General features: G+C 44.1%; 4 protein-coding genes across 5 annotated transcripts; 2 read left to right on the top strand and 2 right to left on the bottom strand.

Annotated features, from left to right (window-relative positions):
* Positions 1-165: 165 nt before the first annotated feature.
* Positions 166-1889, bottom strand: LOC103995918 (probable calcium-binding protein CML14). The gene is made up of 2 exons (XM_065122783.1): positions 1669-1889; positions 166-1584 (listed from the first exon to the last, which is right to left on the bottom strand). Exon 2 carries the CDS (start codon positions 864-866, stop codon positions 372-374), a length of 495 nt encoding a protein of 164 aa, XP_064978855.1. The 5' UTR covers positions 867-1584; positions 1669-1889; the 3' UTR covers positions 166-371.
* Positions 1890-3601: 1712 nt separating this feature from the next.
* Positions 3602-7311, top strand: LOC103995917 (probable transmembrane ascorbate ferrireductase 4). Of its 2 annotated transcripts, none has more exons than XM_009416660.3 (5): positions 3602-3830; positions 3921-3972; positions 4042-4247; positions 5059-5352; positions 6830-7311. In XM_009416660.3, the coding sequence occupies exons 1-5, from the start codon at positions 3657-3659 to the stop codon at positions 6878-6880; spliced, it is 777 nt and encodes a 258-aa protein (XP_009414935.2). In that variant the 5' UTR covers positions 3602-3656; the 3' UTR covers positions 6881-7311. The 2 variants fall into 2 exon arrangements, with proteins under 2 accessions (XP_009414935.2, XP_064978856.1); XM_065122784.1 differs by lacking the exon at positions 6830-7311 and adding an exon at positions 6431-6814.
* A 957-nt stretch (positions 7312-8268) lies between these two features.
* LOC135620113 (auxin efflux carrier component 3a-like) lies at positions 8269-10675 on the top strand. Its single transcript, XM_065122785.1, has 6 exons — positions 8269-9454; positions 9525-9732; positions 9811-9896; positions 9990-10147; positions 10310-10386; positions 10463-10675. The coding sequence occupies exons 1-6, from the start codon at positions 8359-8361 to the stop codon at positions 10527-10529; spliced, it is 1692 nt and encodes a 563-aa protein (XP_064978857.1). The 5' UTR covers positions 8269-8358; the 3' UTR covers positions 10530-10675.
* A 2731-nt stretch (positions 10676-13406) lies between these two features.
* On the bottom strand, positions 13407-14542 carry LOC135620114 (uncharacterized). Its single transcript, XM_065122786.1, has 2 exons — positions 14062-14542; positions 13407-13976 (listed from the first exon to the last, which is right to left on the bottom strand). Exons 1-2 carry the CDS (start codon positions 14407-14409, stop codon positions 13539-13541), a joined length of 786 nt encoding a protein of 261 aa, XP_064978858.1. The 5' UTR covers positions 14410-14542; the 3' UTR covers positions 13407-13538.
* Positions 14543-14621: the final 79 nt, after the last annotated feature.

Raw genomic sequence — 14621 nt, forward strand, 5'->3', positions numbered from 1 at the left:
TTTTCGTGTTCTAGTGATTCGATTGTCAAAACCCTGTGGCTCACACGCAAATCAGCTTCGTCTTGTTCTATACATGAGATCCCGATATCATTGTCAGAAGAACCTGATCAAATCCATGCCGCATTATTATTGGGAAGCTAAATAAAAGAGAAATCAAAGGTAGTGTTCAGTGAAACATCAAAGCAAAGCCCCTGCAATGATCATTACACACATGCGGAACGATGAATGAGAAGTATGGATTCATCGACTGCTTTGTACGTGATCCTAACTCCATTATATCATCTTCTGCTTCTGTACATTTATTGATCTCCACTCCAATCCACTGCTACCAAAACCAAAAGAAATAGTAATGGTAACAGTATCAACAGCCATCAATGGGAGACGAGGGTGAGGCCGAGGAATTCGGCGGCGGACTTGGCCATGACGGCGGCGAACTCTTCGAAGCTGATGACACCGTCGCCGTCGGCATCGGCCTGCTGCATCATGTCGGTGAGCTCGACGAAGGTCAGAGGCTGGCCCATGCGCGCCATGGACCGCGCCAGCTCCGCCGCCGATATGAACCCGTTGCCGTCCCGGTCGAAGCAGTGGAAGACCTCCAGGAGCTGCTTCTGGTCGACCATGGCCTGCTCGGTCATGACGGGCGCGAGCGCCGCCGCGAGCTCGTCGAACTCCACGGTGCCGTTGCCGTTGGCGTCCATGCCTGCGAGCATCGCGTGGATCTGGTCGCCGTCGGGCTTGAGGCCGAGGGAGCGGAGGAGGGCAGCGAGCTCCAGCTGGGTCAGGCTGCCGTCCCCGTCCATGTCGAAGCGATCGAATATGTTGCGCAGTTGCTTCAACTGCTCGCCCTGCAGCCGGCCGCCACCCATCGATCTCGATCACCTCCGACGACCTCAATGCCGATGGTCGATGTGGTGTTGCTGATGGTGGCAAGAGGAGGATAGGAGAGGAGAGGAGCGGTGGCGGTTCGATTGAGCGGCTGCGAGAGGTTTGAGGTGGTGGGCGGTGGCCGTTGCGCACGTAGGTTCTCTTCTTTTCCGAAAGATGGACAGAGGGACAGAGTGGTTAGCGAACGCGGTGGTTTGACTTAGTTTTGCCGACAACATTTTGTTTGATGGATATCATCTCAACATATTTCATCAAAAAATTTTATATCTTTTAAATATAAAAAATATAAACACACTATCATTACTACTGAGTTGAAAAGATATCTCAAATAAAAATAATTATAAAAAATAACTATAATATTTTCACAAAAATTTGAATGCCAAGAAAAATATATATAAATAATGAAATATCAGTTAGGGTATCTCAGAACAAGAAAAGAAATCCCAAAGTGTGCAGTAAATTAGCAGTTTATTTCATCATACCATGGTGATGATTCTACATTACTTTCTTGCATGGCTGAGCACAACATCAAAGCATACTTCAACCAGTTCACATCACAAGCTCACACCACGACAGCAGCAACATCCAGAGTACAGTGATAGAACACAAACGCTGAAATCTGAAGATAAAACACACTTTTGTTGTTGTTGTTGCTGCCATCCATCATCAGTTTTTGGTGCTCGGTTTGCCACTCCTTGCCTGTAGGAGAAGGATATCACTGGGAATTCTCTTTCAGAACTAACATAAATTATAAGATTCTCTCTGGTGCAATGACATGGATACCTTCTTCTTGGGCTCGCGGGGCTTCTCGGGTTTTTTCGGTGCCTGCCTCGACGCCGCCGGCGGCTTCACGGGGCCCTCTCCGACCTTGGCCGGCTCTTTGCTCGGCGCCGTAATCCCAGCAGGTCTCGCAGCCTTCAGTGACGCCATTCTTCCTTCTCACAGGAGACGAAGCTACCTACCGAGTGGAGTTTGGTGCTTAGCTTAGCTTGAGAAGCTCAACCCCATGGCTTGAGGTATTTATAGCAAAAGTCTTGGATTCCAGAAAGATGGAATATGGAATCGGATGCAAACTGAGGAGGAACACAGTTGGCCTGAATAATGGTAGCATGTTGATGGGGAATAATTACAATGTGTCAGTAGCTACTGAGATGGGAATTAGATGCAACTCTCATAGACTGTCTGTGATGGTTAGTTGGGAAGAGAATAAGTTCCTACAACTTTATGACAACTGAGGTTTGCCTTCACATTGGTGGTAGTAAGATAGATAGTTGCATTCTGCATCTTCTACTACTATTGAATTGAACTTTAAATTTGATTTGAGTGTATCTCTAGTGTCAGAATTTGATTACAACTTTATATGGTTTGATTTAAAATGTAACACACTCATTAATGGCCATTGATTTTATATTAAATCTATCGGTTGTATTAAGCAGTTTATCTTATCTAATATATGGTTTTTTTTTTAGCGATCTTTCCCCGAAAACTAAAAAAAATTATATTATATTATATAATCGACGTATAAGATAATCCGAACTTCGTTCCGATAGAGATTAATTTTATAGTAATTATTATCTATAATTTTTTTTTAATTATTTTTCCTGATTAATCTATAATTTATGACTCGAGCCTAAGATATTTATATAAAGATACTTAAGTGATTTTGCAAGAGTGCTATATGTTTTTATTACATTAATCAATGTAATTATTCATTTGTGCACTAATCATTAAGATGTGTATTAATTTTATAGTAGTTATGTACGCTTTGTTTACTATTTCTCTTGATTAGTCTATGATTTATGGCTAAGGATTTGAAAAAAATAATTTCGATCATATCTTGATTAGTCTATAGGCTAAATCGTTGAAGATATTTTGATGACATTAGAATTGAAGGTCTTATATTCCAAACTTATCCAAATCATATTTATGATAATTTATCTCATCAATGGCATTAGCTTAAGCTTCTAGAAGCATTGATATTGATAAAAAAACAATTCTAGTGATATTTCTCGAGTCTTTCTCAGGTGAGTTTGGTTAGATTTACTTTCGATCGAGTTGGATCAAACCGTAGAGCACATCAAAGCATTCCTCCCAACCCAAAGGCTTACACAACGGAAAACAAATAAAGACTCCGTCACGCCTTTCATCGATGCATTGACTAACGCTAACTAATGATGATATAATTTTTTTTTTCTTTATCCTTTAATGATATAAAACTTAGATAAATTTTTTTTTTTTTACCTTAACATACTGTAACATCCCATTAGTCTCATATCAGAAGTGGGCAATGTGTCCGATTGACTTATATGGGTCTGATGAGTATATTATATTAATTTTTACTTAACCATTTTGATCCGTGGTTGAAGGATCAAAATGGAGTTATCGGCCAATTGGCTCATCAGACTCGGGTCGTGACGTGTATTTCTATACCTCCTTGAAGATCGAAGCCACGGTAACTTTCAGAAAGTGAGTTAGATTAATTTGATTCAATATATAATATGGATTGATAATTAAATTTAATAATAATAATAATAATAATTTGATGCTAAAAGATCGATCTTTTTTGCTTGTCCTAAAAAAAGATCAACTTGATCTCCTGACATAATTAAGTTAGGAGATCAAGTTGATCTTTTTTTTTTGCTTGGCCTAGTCAAATAATCCTATTTATTATTTATATTAGGCTCAAAGCGATATAGTAATTTATACGGCATCGGTTTGGTTGTGCAGATCTAAAGGAGTACACAGAGAGAGAGAGAGAGAGAGGGGACGAAATGGCCGTGAGCATTGTTCTCTCTCACATCTCGGCTCTTCTGGTGGCCGTTCTCGTCCTCCTGTGGGCGCTCGCCTTCCGCACCACCATCTTTCTGCGCTTCTATTCCTCATCCGTCGACGGCGGCGCCACCGCCACCGCCACCGCCGTTGCGCACTTCGACCACCTATACTTTGTAAATGCACCATCTTCTTCTCCCTTTCTCCCTCCTTGAGCAATAATCGAAGCGCCCTCAGTCTCGCTTCCCTGCTCTGCTTTGCCTCAGGTCCTCCACACTCTCCTCATGGTCATCGGCTTCATCCTCTTCGGCGGCGAAGGTAACCGGCGCAATCCCCTGTAGCCTTTGGATGGGGAGGAGATAGTTAATGTGGTTGGTCGCTTGGCAGGTATACTGGTGCACAGGTGGGGGGTGGGCTTGGGTTGGGCACGGGGCCCGAGGAAGGCAGCGCACCTCTGGCTGCAGGGGGCGGCTCTGGGTTTCGGCGTCGCCGGGGTGTGGACCAAGTTCAAGGGCAACAAGGGGGTCCTCGCCAACTTCCACAGCCTGCACTCCTGGATGGGTCTGCTCTGCCTTCTCCTCTTCGCCGCCCAGGTCCATCCTTCTCTCTCTTCCTGTCACGCGCTCTCCTTCCGTCTTCCTCGCTACTGCACCTCCGGCCTCCGGTACGGTGGACATCCGATCGTAATCCACTACTTGATGGGCCCTGCTACTGGGTCATATCTGGTTGGCAGACATCCATCTAGAATGCCTTCTAGATGTTCATCGAATCCCTCACTATGCATGCCCCCAGAAATAACATAGAATCTAACATAGAATTGTTCTAACTTTAAGGTGTTTTGCATGTCTATCCTTGCAATAACATAGAATTTAACATTTTTCCCTTTACAATCCTCAAGTTAGTATGTATGTTCCTCAAAATATCAAGATTGTCACTTGTTCTTCTCCCATCAATGTCCATACTATTAATCATGGATTACCAAGATTCAAAATAGCAAAATGCCATCAGCAAGAGGGTATTATTGCCAAATCAAAGCTTGATTGATGGAGATTAAGTTTTCTGAAATTGCAGCTTTGCTGATTGAAATTGTTCTGTCTATCCTTGACTTGTAGCTTCTATGACCATTGTGTTCTTTCAAGACAAAGTAAAAGAATTTCAAGAAAACAATCCAAAAGTAATTAAGCTGAATTCAAGCCTTACTACTAATTCTCAAGTTTAAAGGGGTGAAAAATCTAACATGAAGTTTGATTTGGTCTATTGAACTTATTTTTTATAATGTTCAACCTGCTTGTAAGAAGCATTAGATACTAAACCCAATTACTTAATATTTTGGTTTGGTTTGCAAGCATGCATTTCAACGACCTACTATTGTAAGACTCCATCTCTTTGTGTTGCTTCTGCCAGTGGACAATGGGGTTCCTCAGCTTCTGGACCAGGGGAGAGGGACGACGGGCAAGAACATTGTTGCTGCCATGGCACATCTTCATTGGCATCTTCACCTACAGCTTGGCTGTAGCTACAGCAGAGTCCGGCCTCATGGAGAAGATGGCCTTCCTTCACACCAAACATGGCATCCCAGGGTCCTCCTTGGAGTTCACCCTCATCAATGTTCTTGGCCTCACTCTCGCCATCCACTGTGGGCTTGTTGTCTTCACTTTAATCCCTGCGAAGCACAAGGAGAGCAGCACCAGTACCATGGTTAGTTCTGATGGAGAACACCTTAACTCAAAATTTGTTTTCTCATAAGAAGATAGTTTTCTCTCATCTTAGCCACCATTTTTGGAGTAATGTTTCTTTGGTTTACTTCCGCTCGGTGACGTAGTAGGAAGCATGTGTCCCCTGTTCATCACAAGAACACAAAATTTGTGATCTACTAGGTGCAGCTCAGGCAGATCTGGTTGGTTAAAGGTGTATCCAGGCAAACATTACTTAGATAGCTAGGATTTCCATTTAGTATCATATGTTTTTTCCATGTTTCTGAAGTGTCAAATAAAATGTAGTCCTTGTTTTTAGTTCTTTCAATAACAATTTGTGGTGACTTCATGGAAGGAAGTTTCATGGATCCTGTTCTTAAAGCCTTGAAGGCTTCTGTAGTATATGTTTGAACCAATATAATGGTATTGCAATACCAAACATGTTTGATCAGCAGCTTACAGTACTATAAAACCACTGCAGATGCTTGAGAGTCGAATGCCACCCCAAGAAATATTATATAGGTTTTAGCTCATCTATAACTCAAGTTGGACAAATAAGCATATCATTTACTTTCACTTCATTATAATGGGTTCTATGTGACTTCCTTGTGCCTTGTAATATGCCCTGTTCAAGCACAGTAAGAATAAATTTGGAATAAATTTTATTATACATTAATGATATGGAATTCAGTAAACGATAGCTACCATCAAACTTTAGAGAGTAACATCAGTCAACAAAATTATGAATAAGATTATATAACTAAAGCATGCAGAAAATGATGATTTTAGAGGGACAACAGAAATATATTTATATGTGAGATGAATATTGAGTTATAAGAATAATCCCATATGATGTAGAAATTAAAAGAGAGTTGGGCTGATATATAACCCATAACTCAATGAACTTAAACTTCCTATGTTATAATAGCGTCTGATTAGCATGTATGCTAGTTTTGATCAGTTTAGTTTGGACTCGGTGTACTTTATATCTTGCTTCTGCATGCTTCCTAACAGCTAGATTTCATATTAATATCAATCTCACTGGAGCTCAGGCTACCTTTGTTTTCCAAATGATTTTGTAGATGATGGGTCTTGGGGATCGATTTTTATGTCTTGAAGTTCTTTAAGCAAATCACAGTAATGAACAAGGACTCACAATGTCAATGTTCACGTTGTTTGCATCCTTTTCAATGTTCAATATGGAATCTATTCTTGGTTTTGGAATCCACAGCCAAACTCTAGAGGCAACAGGTTCTTATTCTGCCCAACCCACTTGAAAGTTAAAGGTAGAGGGAAAGGTGAAGTGTGGATTCCTTCCTTGAGACCTGTTCAATTCTTTTGACTCTTATCCCAAACTCATTGGAGTCAGAGAAGCTCCTGCATCTGGACCAATAACACCCAAGCAGTAATATGGACAGATGTACTTATGGTTTTAATTAGAATCATGCAGAAGTGTTAACATTTTTTATTGTCGATGACAGACAACAAGGATCGGCTATGGTGTGAGTGGTGTTCAACGCATGTCGCTGTAGATGGCCTACCGAATCCTAGAATGAAGCACAGAAAGGGAGCAAAAAAGTGAGGAAGAACAAGATCAATGAATTTTGACCGTGTTTCGGATTCCATCCATCAAGCTGCCCGCCGTGATGGTGAAGACCTTTGAATGAGTGATCTGCTCATGATAAAACTTAACAGAAGGAGAGCGAGTTGCTGCTCATCATCATTCATGTAGTCTCGCAGTTTGACTGGTGCAATGCTGATACTGCATGTTCAAATACTGATTTCACTGAAATCAACTTGAATAGCTCTTCTTTCTTTTTGAGATAAGAATCTGAGTAAAGAATTTATTCAGATCTTTCTGTTCAGTGGATTTGGTTAAATACTGACAAATATAAGTGTATGTGCAAAAGAGTTCATTTTGTGGAATCATTCATTAAATTTGTGAAGAGTTCATTTAGATCAAGTTGAAGCTCTCTCTGTGTATGTGGCTAGATCAGAACACTGACATAAAGAGGTCAGTGTGTGGAATCATTGATCTTATATTGCAGGTTCAAAGCAGTTCATTGAGATCAACTTGATTAAGCATAGTAAATTCAAAACAGTTGATTGATTGAATTATTCCAACCAATTAAACCAGTTGCTTCATTATTCATATAAAGTCTTAATTCTGAAGCAAAGATTATTAGGTAAGAGAAAGCCTAAAATAAAGCAACAGAGTTGGATTTGGTTCTTGTTTTAATCCATGCTTCTATTATCATGAAAATTCTCCTTAATGTTGAACTATAAGGGTTCAATAAAAATATCATTAATTAATTCTATATGTTCTACTACAGAGAAGTGAAAGAAAGATTCTATATTATAATAAAGAAGGATGAAAGATACTCTTTTTAATTAAGAGAGAGCAAACACTTTAAAGAGACAAGTAAACAATGCCTGAAACTTATGAGTGATGGAGACTGATAAGAGCTTTGGACAAAATATATGTTCCATATTATGCTTAAAGTAGATTGAAGTATGAACAGGACAACAAATTCAGGTATGGAAGGAATATAATACAAAAAGAAGATATCCTAAATATTAATGATTCGTTGTTCCAATAAAATCCCATTTCATATATCTGAGAACATGAAAAAAATTCTTTGGAACTAATATGAAAGAATGTTTAAGCCGATTTAGCATTGAGTTTAGATTAACTTAAATAAACTTATAATTTGTTCTATATATATATATATATATATATATATATATATATATATATATATATTGTGAAGTATGTAATAAAACATATATTTTCATTAAAAATCTTTATCAAAAAGGTAAAGATGCTCTGATCAGAGGCTTTTGGCTTCCTCTGTGTTGCATATCTATAAATACCTCAACTCGAAGTCTGAAGACATCCATAGATTGCACACTCTCCTCCTCCTCCGTTCCCCTCCACCACTTCTTTGGGTGTGTTTTATCTCCGAGAGAGAGAGAGACTGTAACTGAGCAGCGAGCGCTAGCCAGAGAAATGATCTCGTGGCCCGACCTGAACACGGTGCTGGTGGCGGTGGTGCCGCTGTACGTGGCGATGGTGCTGGCGTACGGATCGGTGCGGTGGTGGGGGATCTTCTCGCCGGAGCAGTGCGCTGGCATCAACCGATTCGTGGCCGTCTTCGCCGTGCCTCTGCTCTCGTTCCACTTCATCTCCACCAACGATCCCTACGCCATGAACCTCCGCTTCGTCGTCGCCGACACCCTGCAGAAGCTGCTCGTCCTCGCGGCCCTGGCCGTCTGGTCCAAACTCCTCCGCCGACGCCCGTTCCCTGGCGGCGTTTCATCCCTCGACTTGTCCATCACTGCTTTCTCTCTCTCCACCCTCCCCAACACGCTGGTGATGGGCATCCCCCTGCTCGTCGCCATGTACGGGCCCTATTCCGGCTCCCTCATGGTCCAGGTCGTCGTCTTGCAGTGCATCATCTGGTACACCCTCATGCTCTTCCTCTTCGAGTACCGCGCCGCTCGCCTCCTCGTCGCCGACCAGTTCCCCGACACCGCCGCCTCCATCGTCTCCTTCCGTGTCGACCACGATGTCGACTCGCTCGACGCCGGGGCTGCCGAGACCGCTGCAGAATTCGGCGGCGACGGCAAGATTTACGTCACCGTCCGCAAGTCAACGTCGTCCAGGAGGTCGACCGTGACGACCCCCCGGCCGTCCAACCTTACCGGCGTTGAGATCCACTCCCTCAGCTCTTCCCGGAACACCACCCCCAGGGGATCCAACTGCAACAACGCCGAGTTTCCCTCCCCGACACCGCCATTCCGCTCGTCGAGCTTCGGCCCCGCCGACATCTACTCCCTACACTCCAGCTTCGACAACGACCACTACGCCACGGAGGTCCCAGCCGCGGCGAAGAAGCCGCCCCATCCGCAACCCAGCTACCATCACAACCACCGAGCCGGGGTGGGAGCAACGACGGTAAAGGCGGCAGCGGACGCGAAGGAGCTGCACATGTTCGTGTGGAGCTCGAGCCCGTCGCCGGTGTCGGACCACGTCGATCACGGGGCAAAGGAGATTCCGGTGGTGGTGCCAGCCGACGTGCCCTTTAACGGCCTCACCACCAAAGGTTGAACTACTAATATGACATTATTCTTATCACATCCACCTCCTAATCATGTCTGTATTGTTGCTTGTAGGCTTCGACGAGGAGGCGGCGGCCAACGACAAGGGCGCGGGAGGAGGAGAAGGAGGAGGGCCGTCCGATAGCGACGGAGGGCCACACCAGATGCCCCCCGCGGGCGTCATGACCCGTCTGATCCTGATCATGGTGTGGCGTAAGCTGGTCCGCAATCCCAACACCTGCTCCAGCCTCGTCGGCCTCCTCTGGTCCCTCGTCGCCTTCCGGTGCGTACCACCACCAAGCACGTAGTCGATGATGATGATGATGATGATGACGATGGTATCGTTAATCTTGGCGTGCAGGTGGAACATTACCATGCCGAAGGTTGTAGAGAAGTCCATCTCCATACTCTCCGACGCGGGCCTCGGGATGGCCATGTTTAGCTTAGGCGAGTTCCCAAAGACCGCCAATTCTATTTCTACAGCAGTAGCCGGTGATCCTTCTTTTGGCTAACAGTTGAGCGCTGTGGAATCATCGACAGGGCTGTTCATGGCGCTGCAGCCGAGGATAATAGCGTGCGGGAACAGGGTGGCCGCGCTCGCCATGGTGATCCGGTTCGTGGCCGGACCCGCGACGATGGCCGTGTCGTCCGTCGCCGTCGGCCTGCGTGGGACCCTCCTCCACGTCGCCATCGTGCAGGTTCTGCGCTCTGCTTTTCCACCTTCTGATTCGATGGTGACGGAAAGGGAACAGACGGAGACTTCGGTGTCGGTCGATTCGCCGCTGCCGTCGTCGTCGTGTCTATCTTTCTTGCACACCTTGTGTTTGATCTTTTGACTCGCAATGCTTTTGTTTGGGTAGGCGGCGCTGCCTCAGGGCATCGTGCCCTTCGTCTTCGCCAAGGAGTACAACCTCCACCCTGCCATCCTCAGCACCGCGTAAGCACTCAACCCAGACCGAAGAGATCCTCTCTTCGTCAACAAGTATCCACTAATCATGCTGTGAAATCTGCAGGGTTATCTTTGGGATGCTGATAGCTCTTCCGATCACCCTGCTATACTACATTCTTCTGGGACTATGACAGACTTCTTCTCCTGCAATGATGCTGACGCTCCTCTACCTCACCAAATGGATGCGACAGTCGCCACCTTAGAGAACAACACAGTGTGTAAACGACATCATCTTACTACAGAGGCAGAAAGGAATCATGGTGCAAAGGCTTCTCGCTGAATCAATTTGACAGCCGAAGTGGAATCTATATGTAGTCAAAGGTGTTGACCCGTTCAAAGCTTTGAACGAGGAAAGGTGAAGTAGAAACGAGGCAGATAAAGGAGAGCGTGGAATCAAAAGAGGACATCGCTTTCTTAAGCAAATCGTCTCCCATTCCGGCTGAGCCATCAACTCATACCGACATCTCACTACTTAATAGATTAATTCTTATAATTAGTTATTTTTAACGTCCCAATTTTTATGCTTTATCTATATATTTATAAAATTAAAATATTTAACTTTGTTTCTCCTTAATTCATCGATTTTACTGATAAAAATATCATATGAGGTAAAATAAAATTAAAATTTTTTATAAATATAAAGATATCAGTATAACTCCAGTAAGAACGTAAATAATAAAATAGCATAATTACATAAACTATGACATGAAAGTTGTGAATTTAATAATAATATATTAATTATCATGGCACATCATTATTAAAGATTAAAATAATCAGAATACATATATCATGTATAATTTATAGTATGATAAATTAAAAAATTAATTAAATTGGGATCATTAAGTTGTAAAGTTCTTTGATATTAAAATAAAAAAATTATTTTTTTCAACACATTCTTAATTTTTATCCGATCCGAAGTGTATAAATCATCATTACACTTATAGATTATATTTACGAAATAATAAAATAAATCACTTGAATGAAATTATCGTTACTCATTCTTTTTGAAACGATGTTTTTGTTTGAAATTTCAATTATTTTTATTATAAATCATTAAGCTCCATTCCAGTCTCTCTCTCTCTCTCTCTCTCTCTCTCTCTCTCTCTCTCTCTCTCTCTCTCTCTCTCTCTCTCTCTCTCTTCTATTCTTCTTTGGTTGATCTCTCAATCGCCAATCCACATCTCGAAACATGTTTGTGAGGAACAAGATTGCTTACCATATCAATGGTGGCCTTTTCCCCTTGCAATTTTATGTTTACGTCTCAGAATAGGCATTTGGCTTCATGAAAACGATTTCCCCAAACCCCTATGTTTTTGAACTGTGTGATCATTCCAAGAACGGGGAAAAACACACACACAAACACACATGCAATGGCAGGCCGTTGAGTGAGTGGGATTTATTGGGTTTGCAATATAGTCATAAAATTTGGATGAAAGAGATTAGGCTCGATTTACTAATTAGACCATTTGAACATTTAAGAAAATAAAACATCAACAACTTTTTTTTCTAATGTACATATATATTTTTTATAAAAAATCCTTATTTGAAGGATGAAAGGTATACAAAATCTTATTATATTTAGTATTCTGGTTTTGGTGGTCTCAAAATTTGATTGGCTACAAGAAGATTCAGGTGTTGGTGACTTAAACATGAATCATAATAAATGAAAGCTTCTTAAAAATCTAATAGTGATTGTTACTATTGGTTGTGTTAGTATCAACATCTTTACATCGATCTTTACACCGTGGCCTCGGGTCAATACGGGTGGATTCGAGTCTGAATGATTGGAGATTTTCCTGAACGACCCTTAAGACTACTGAGGTAGCCGACCGCAGTGGTCCGATCACGATGGGATCATTGTTTTCTCCAGGAGGGGACCCCTCGCCTAGGCCTTCGGTGGGAGGCACTTCGTCTTCGTCCCTACACACATAGGTCGAGTCAGGAGAGCTTGGCCTGACCCCATCGACGATCAAGTCAATCGATAATCTCAGGAGGTTTTTCTTATTTGATCTCTCCTCTCATTCATTCCGAACACGAGGGTTTTATAGGGAAGGTCACCATTTCCTGATCTGCCCGCTTACAGGGAGTAGGGTCATACCTTGGATAACGTCTGACACCGACATTGGCGTTGCATGAAGGACCGGTCTGCAGGATGACGACGTGCCTCGATCAGCGTTTTAGTCTATTTCGACCAGGCGCTGTCAGGTCAAACCGAGGCAGGCGACCCCCTAACTCCTTGATCTACGTGACATAGGAGACGTCACCCGGGAGCAAGTGACGTTAGTTCGTGTCCCATCATTATTATTACCCTCATCAAGTTGTATAACCTATTTAGAGCGTCCGCCTCTAAATGCTTAAATGTGACAATAAATTATGACCCCACTGTTCGTTCATTTAAGGTCTGATTTTGTGGACAGACAACCTTAAAGTATGACCAGAATTTATGAACCACATTTCAATTTTGATCTTTGTCAAAGTCCTTTGTAGTACAATATAGAAAGACTGTAATGCACTTTTAACCTACTTTTCATTATTATGACCCTCACAAGTGACATCTAATAGCATGCAACTATCACACTTCTCAAGATTTGACTAATCGTTTCGAGCTTTGACATCGTAAGCATCAGAGATTCCAATTTTGGCGTGCCATGCAATTAATTCATTGAAACGGCCCCACCACGACAAAAATATAGCTAGGTCAACGCGGTGTCAACTGGGCTCCTGTGGGGCCCAATTCTCAGCCTCCAATTTTCGCCAATGGTCAGATAGGTAGATATTGGGTGGCGCGGCTTACTGTTTTCCCTATTATGGGTACTCCTCGGCGCAACGCGGAACACGCGGTCTTTGTTGCCCGAAAACATTCTTCCACCCGCTGATATATACCCCTTGTGTACCTACGTACCGATTGGAGAAATCAGACGGCCCCATGTGGGTCCCGCAACGAAACAATATTGAGATCTTTTTAAAAAAATATAGTAGAATCCATTTCTGAATCTAAATAAAAGCAATGAGTAAAAATAATATTTCTTGCCGAATTTTGTTAGGGGAATGATAATAATAATAATAATAATACAAGCAAATAAGGCTTCGTCTTTGGCGGCTCCGATGCAGCGATCACCACCGGTGAGTGGGCGCGCCATCTACCTCCCCTGCAACCAAACGTTCCTGAGCTGCACGTCCGCCGGCTCGCCGAAGCATTTGGCACGGACGAGGCAGAAGTGGGTGCAGAAGCCCATCGACGACATCACCCGGGTGATGTTGAGGATGTAGCACGCGACGCAGTCCATCCCCCGCCCCTGCACCACCAGGCCCCACGTCCGGGGGACGCTGCGGCAGACGACGCCGACCGCGGCCTCTTCAACGCGAGTGCCGTCCTCCATCTCTCCCTCTTCGAGCCCCTCCACCAGGATCACGGCGTCGGGCGTGCGGCCCTCCTTGTCCCACCGCTTCTTGATCTGCCGCCAGATCTGTGGCGACGCCGCTTCCTTCTCCAGCCGCAGCGCCGGCGCGGCGCCCCCTCGGCCTCCGTCGGAGAAGATGTGCATGAGAAAGGGCGCCTTGCCGATGTTCCGCACAATCTACATTGATTGGTTCCACGAGGTTAGCGGAATCAAAGAAAAAGGAGAACGAAAGAAACAGAAGGGATCGAGGAGCGATCGCTACCTCTCCGATTGATTCCCTCATCCACCGATCCAGCATCTCGGGGGTGACAACCTTCCCCCCTTCTTCCATCTTGTTCATGTACACCGCTGCAGGAGCCGACAGCGCTAGTTGTCCTGTTGGAACGGCGGAGAAGGGGAGCGCCGTCGTCCTGTCGTGCCCCACAGCTTGGGCGGCCCTCACGGTGGCTCGTGTGCCTCTGCTTATCTCCAGAAAAGAATCACGCCGCCGGGACTTGGTGCCTGCCAGAAGAAGGCAGAGAGAAGAACCCTTTCGTTGCTTCCTTACCGCCGGAAATTGACCGGCCAACCCCGCCGCTCGGAGCTCCAAGGCGCAGGTCGAAGACGCCATGGGTCGATCTTGAATCGAACTGCGCTTCGATGTCGCGGTGATCGAGAATCGCCGGAAAGAGAGGTGAGATCGATCCCACCCACCCTCTCGGTCCTTTTTTGATACCAACGATTTTATACTACTGATGAGGAACCGAGACGGAATCGGAGAACCGGGGCGGGTAGCGGTGTCGAATCCCAATCTCCCACGCTTTGCTTCCGTGGACGGCGCCC

This window comes from Musa acuminata, chromosome BXJ2-8 (assembly GCF_036884655.1).
Source record: "Musa acuminata AAA Group cultivar baxijiao chromosome BXJ2-8, Cavendish_Baxijiao_AAA, whole genome shotgun sequence".
Taxonomy (NCBI): domain Eukaryota; kingdom Viridiplantae; phylum Streptophyta; class Magnoliopsida; order Zingiberales; family Musaceae; genus Musa; species Musa acuminata.

Excerpts from the sequence above, each read along its gene's own strand:
- LOC103995918 (XM_065122783.1), bottom strand. The coding sequence starts at position 866 with ATGGGTGGCGGCCGGCTGCAGGGCGAGCAGTTGAAGCAACTGCGCAAC.
- LOC103995917 (XM_009416660.3), top strand. The coding sequence starts at position 3,657 with ATGGCCGTGAGCATTGTTCTCTCTCACATCTCGGCTCTTCTGGTGGCC. Across the intron at positions 3,973-4,041 it reads CATCCTCTTCGGCGGCGAAG|GTATACTGGTGCACAGGTGG; the intron begins GTAACCGGCGCA and ends GTCGCTTGGCAG. Across the intron at positions 4,248-5,058 it reads TTCTCCTCTTCGCCGCCCAG|TGGACAATGGGGTTCCTCAG; the intron begins GTCCATCCTTCT and ends TGCTTCTGCCAG.
- LOC135620113 (XM_065122785.1), top strand. The coding sequence starts at position 8,359 with ATGATCTCGTGGCCCGACCTGAACACGGTGCTGGTGGCGGTGGTGCCG. Across the intron at positions 9,455-9,524 it reads TAACGGCCTCACCACCAAAG|GCTTCGACGAGGAGGCGGCG; the intron begins GTTGAACTACTA and ends TGTTGCTTGTAG. Across the intron at positions 10,148-10,309 it reads TCCACGTCGCCATCGTGCAG|GCGGCGCTGCCTCAGGGCAT; the intron begins GTTCTGCGCTCT and ends TTGTTTGGGTAG.
- LOC135620114 (XM_065122786.1), bottom strand. The coding sequence starts at position 14,409 with ATGGCGTCTTCGACCTGCGCCTTGGAGCTCCGAGCGGCGGGGTTGGCC. Across the intron at positions 13,977-14,061 it reads TGAGGGAATCAATCGGAGAG|ATTGTGCGGAACATCGGCAA; the intron begins GTAGCGATCGCT and ends CAATCAATGTAG.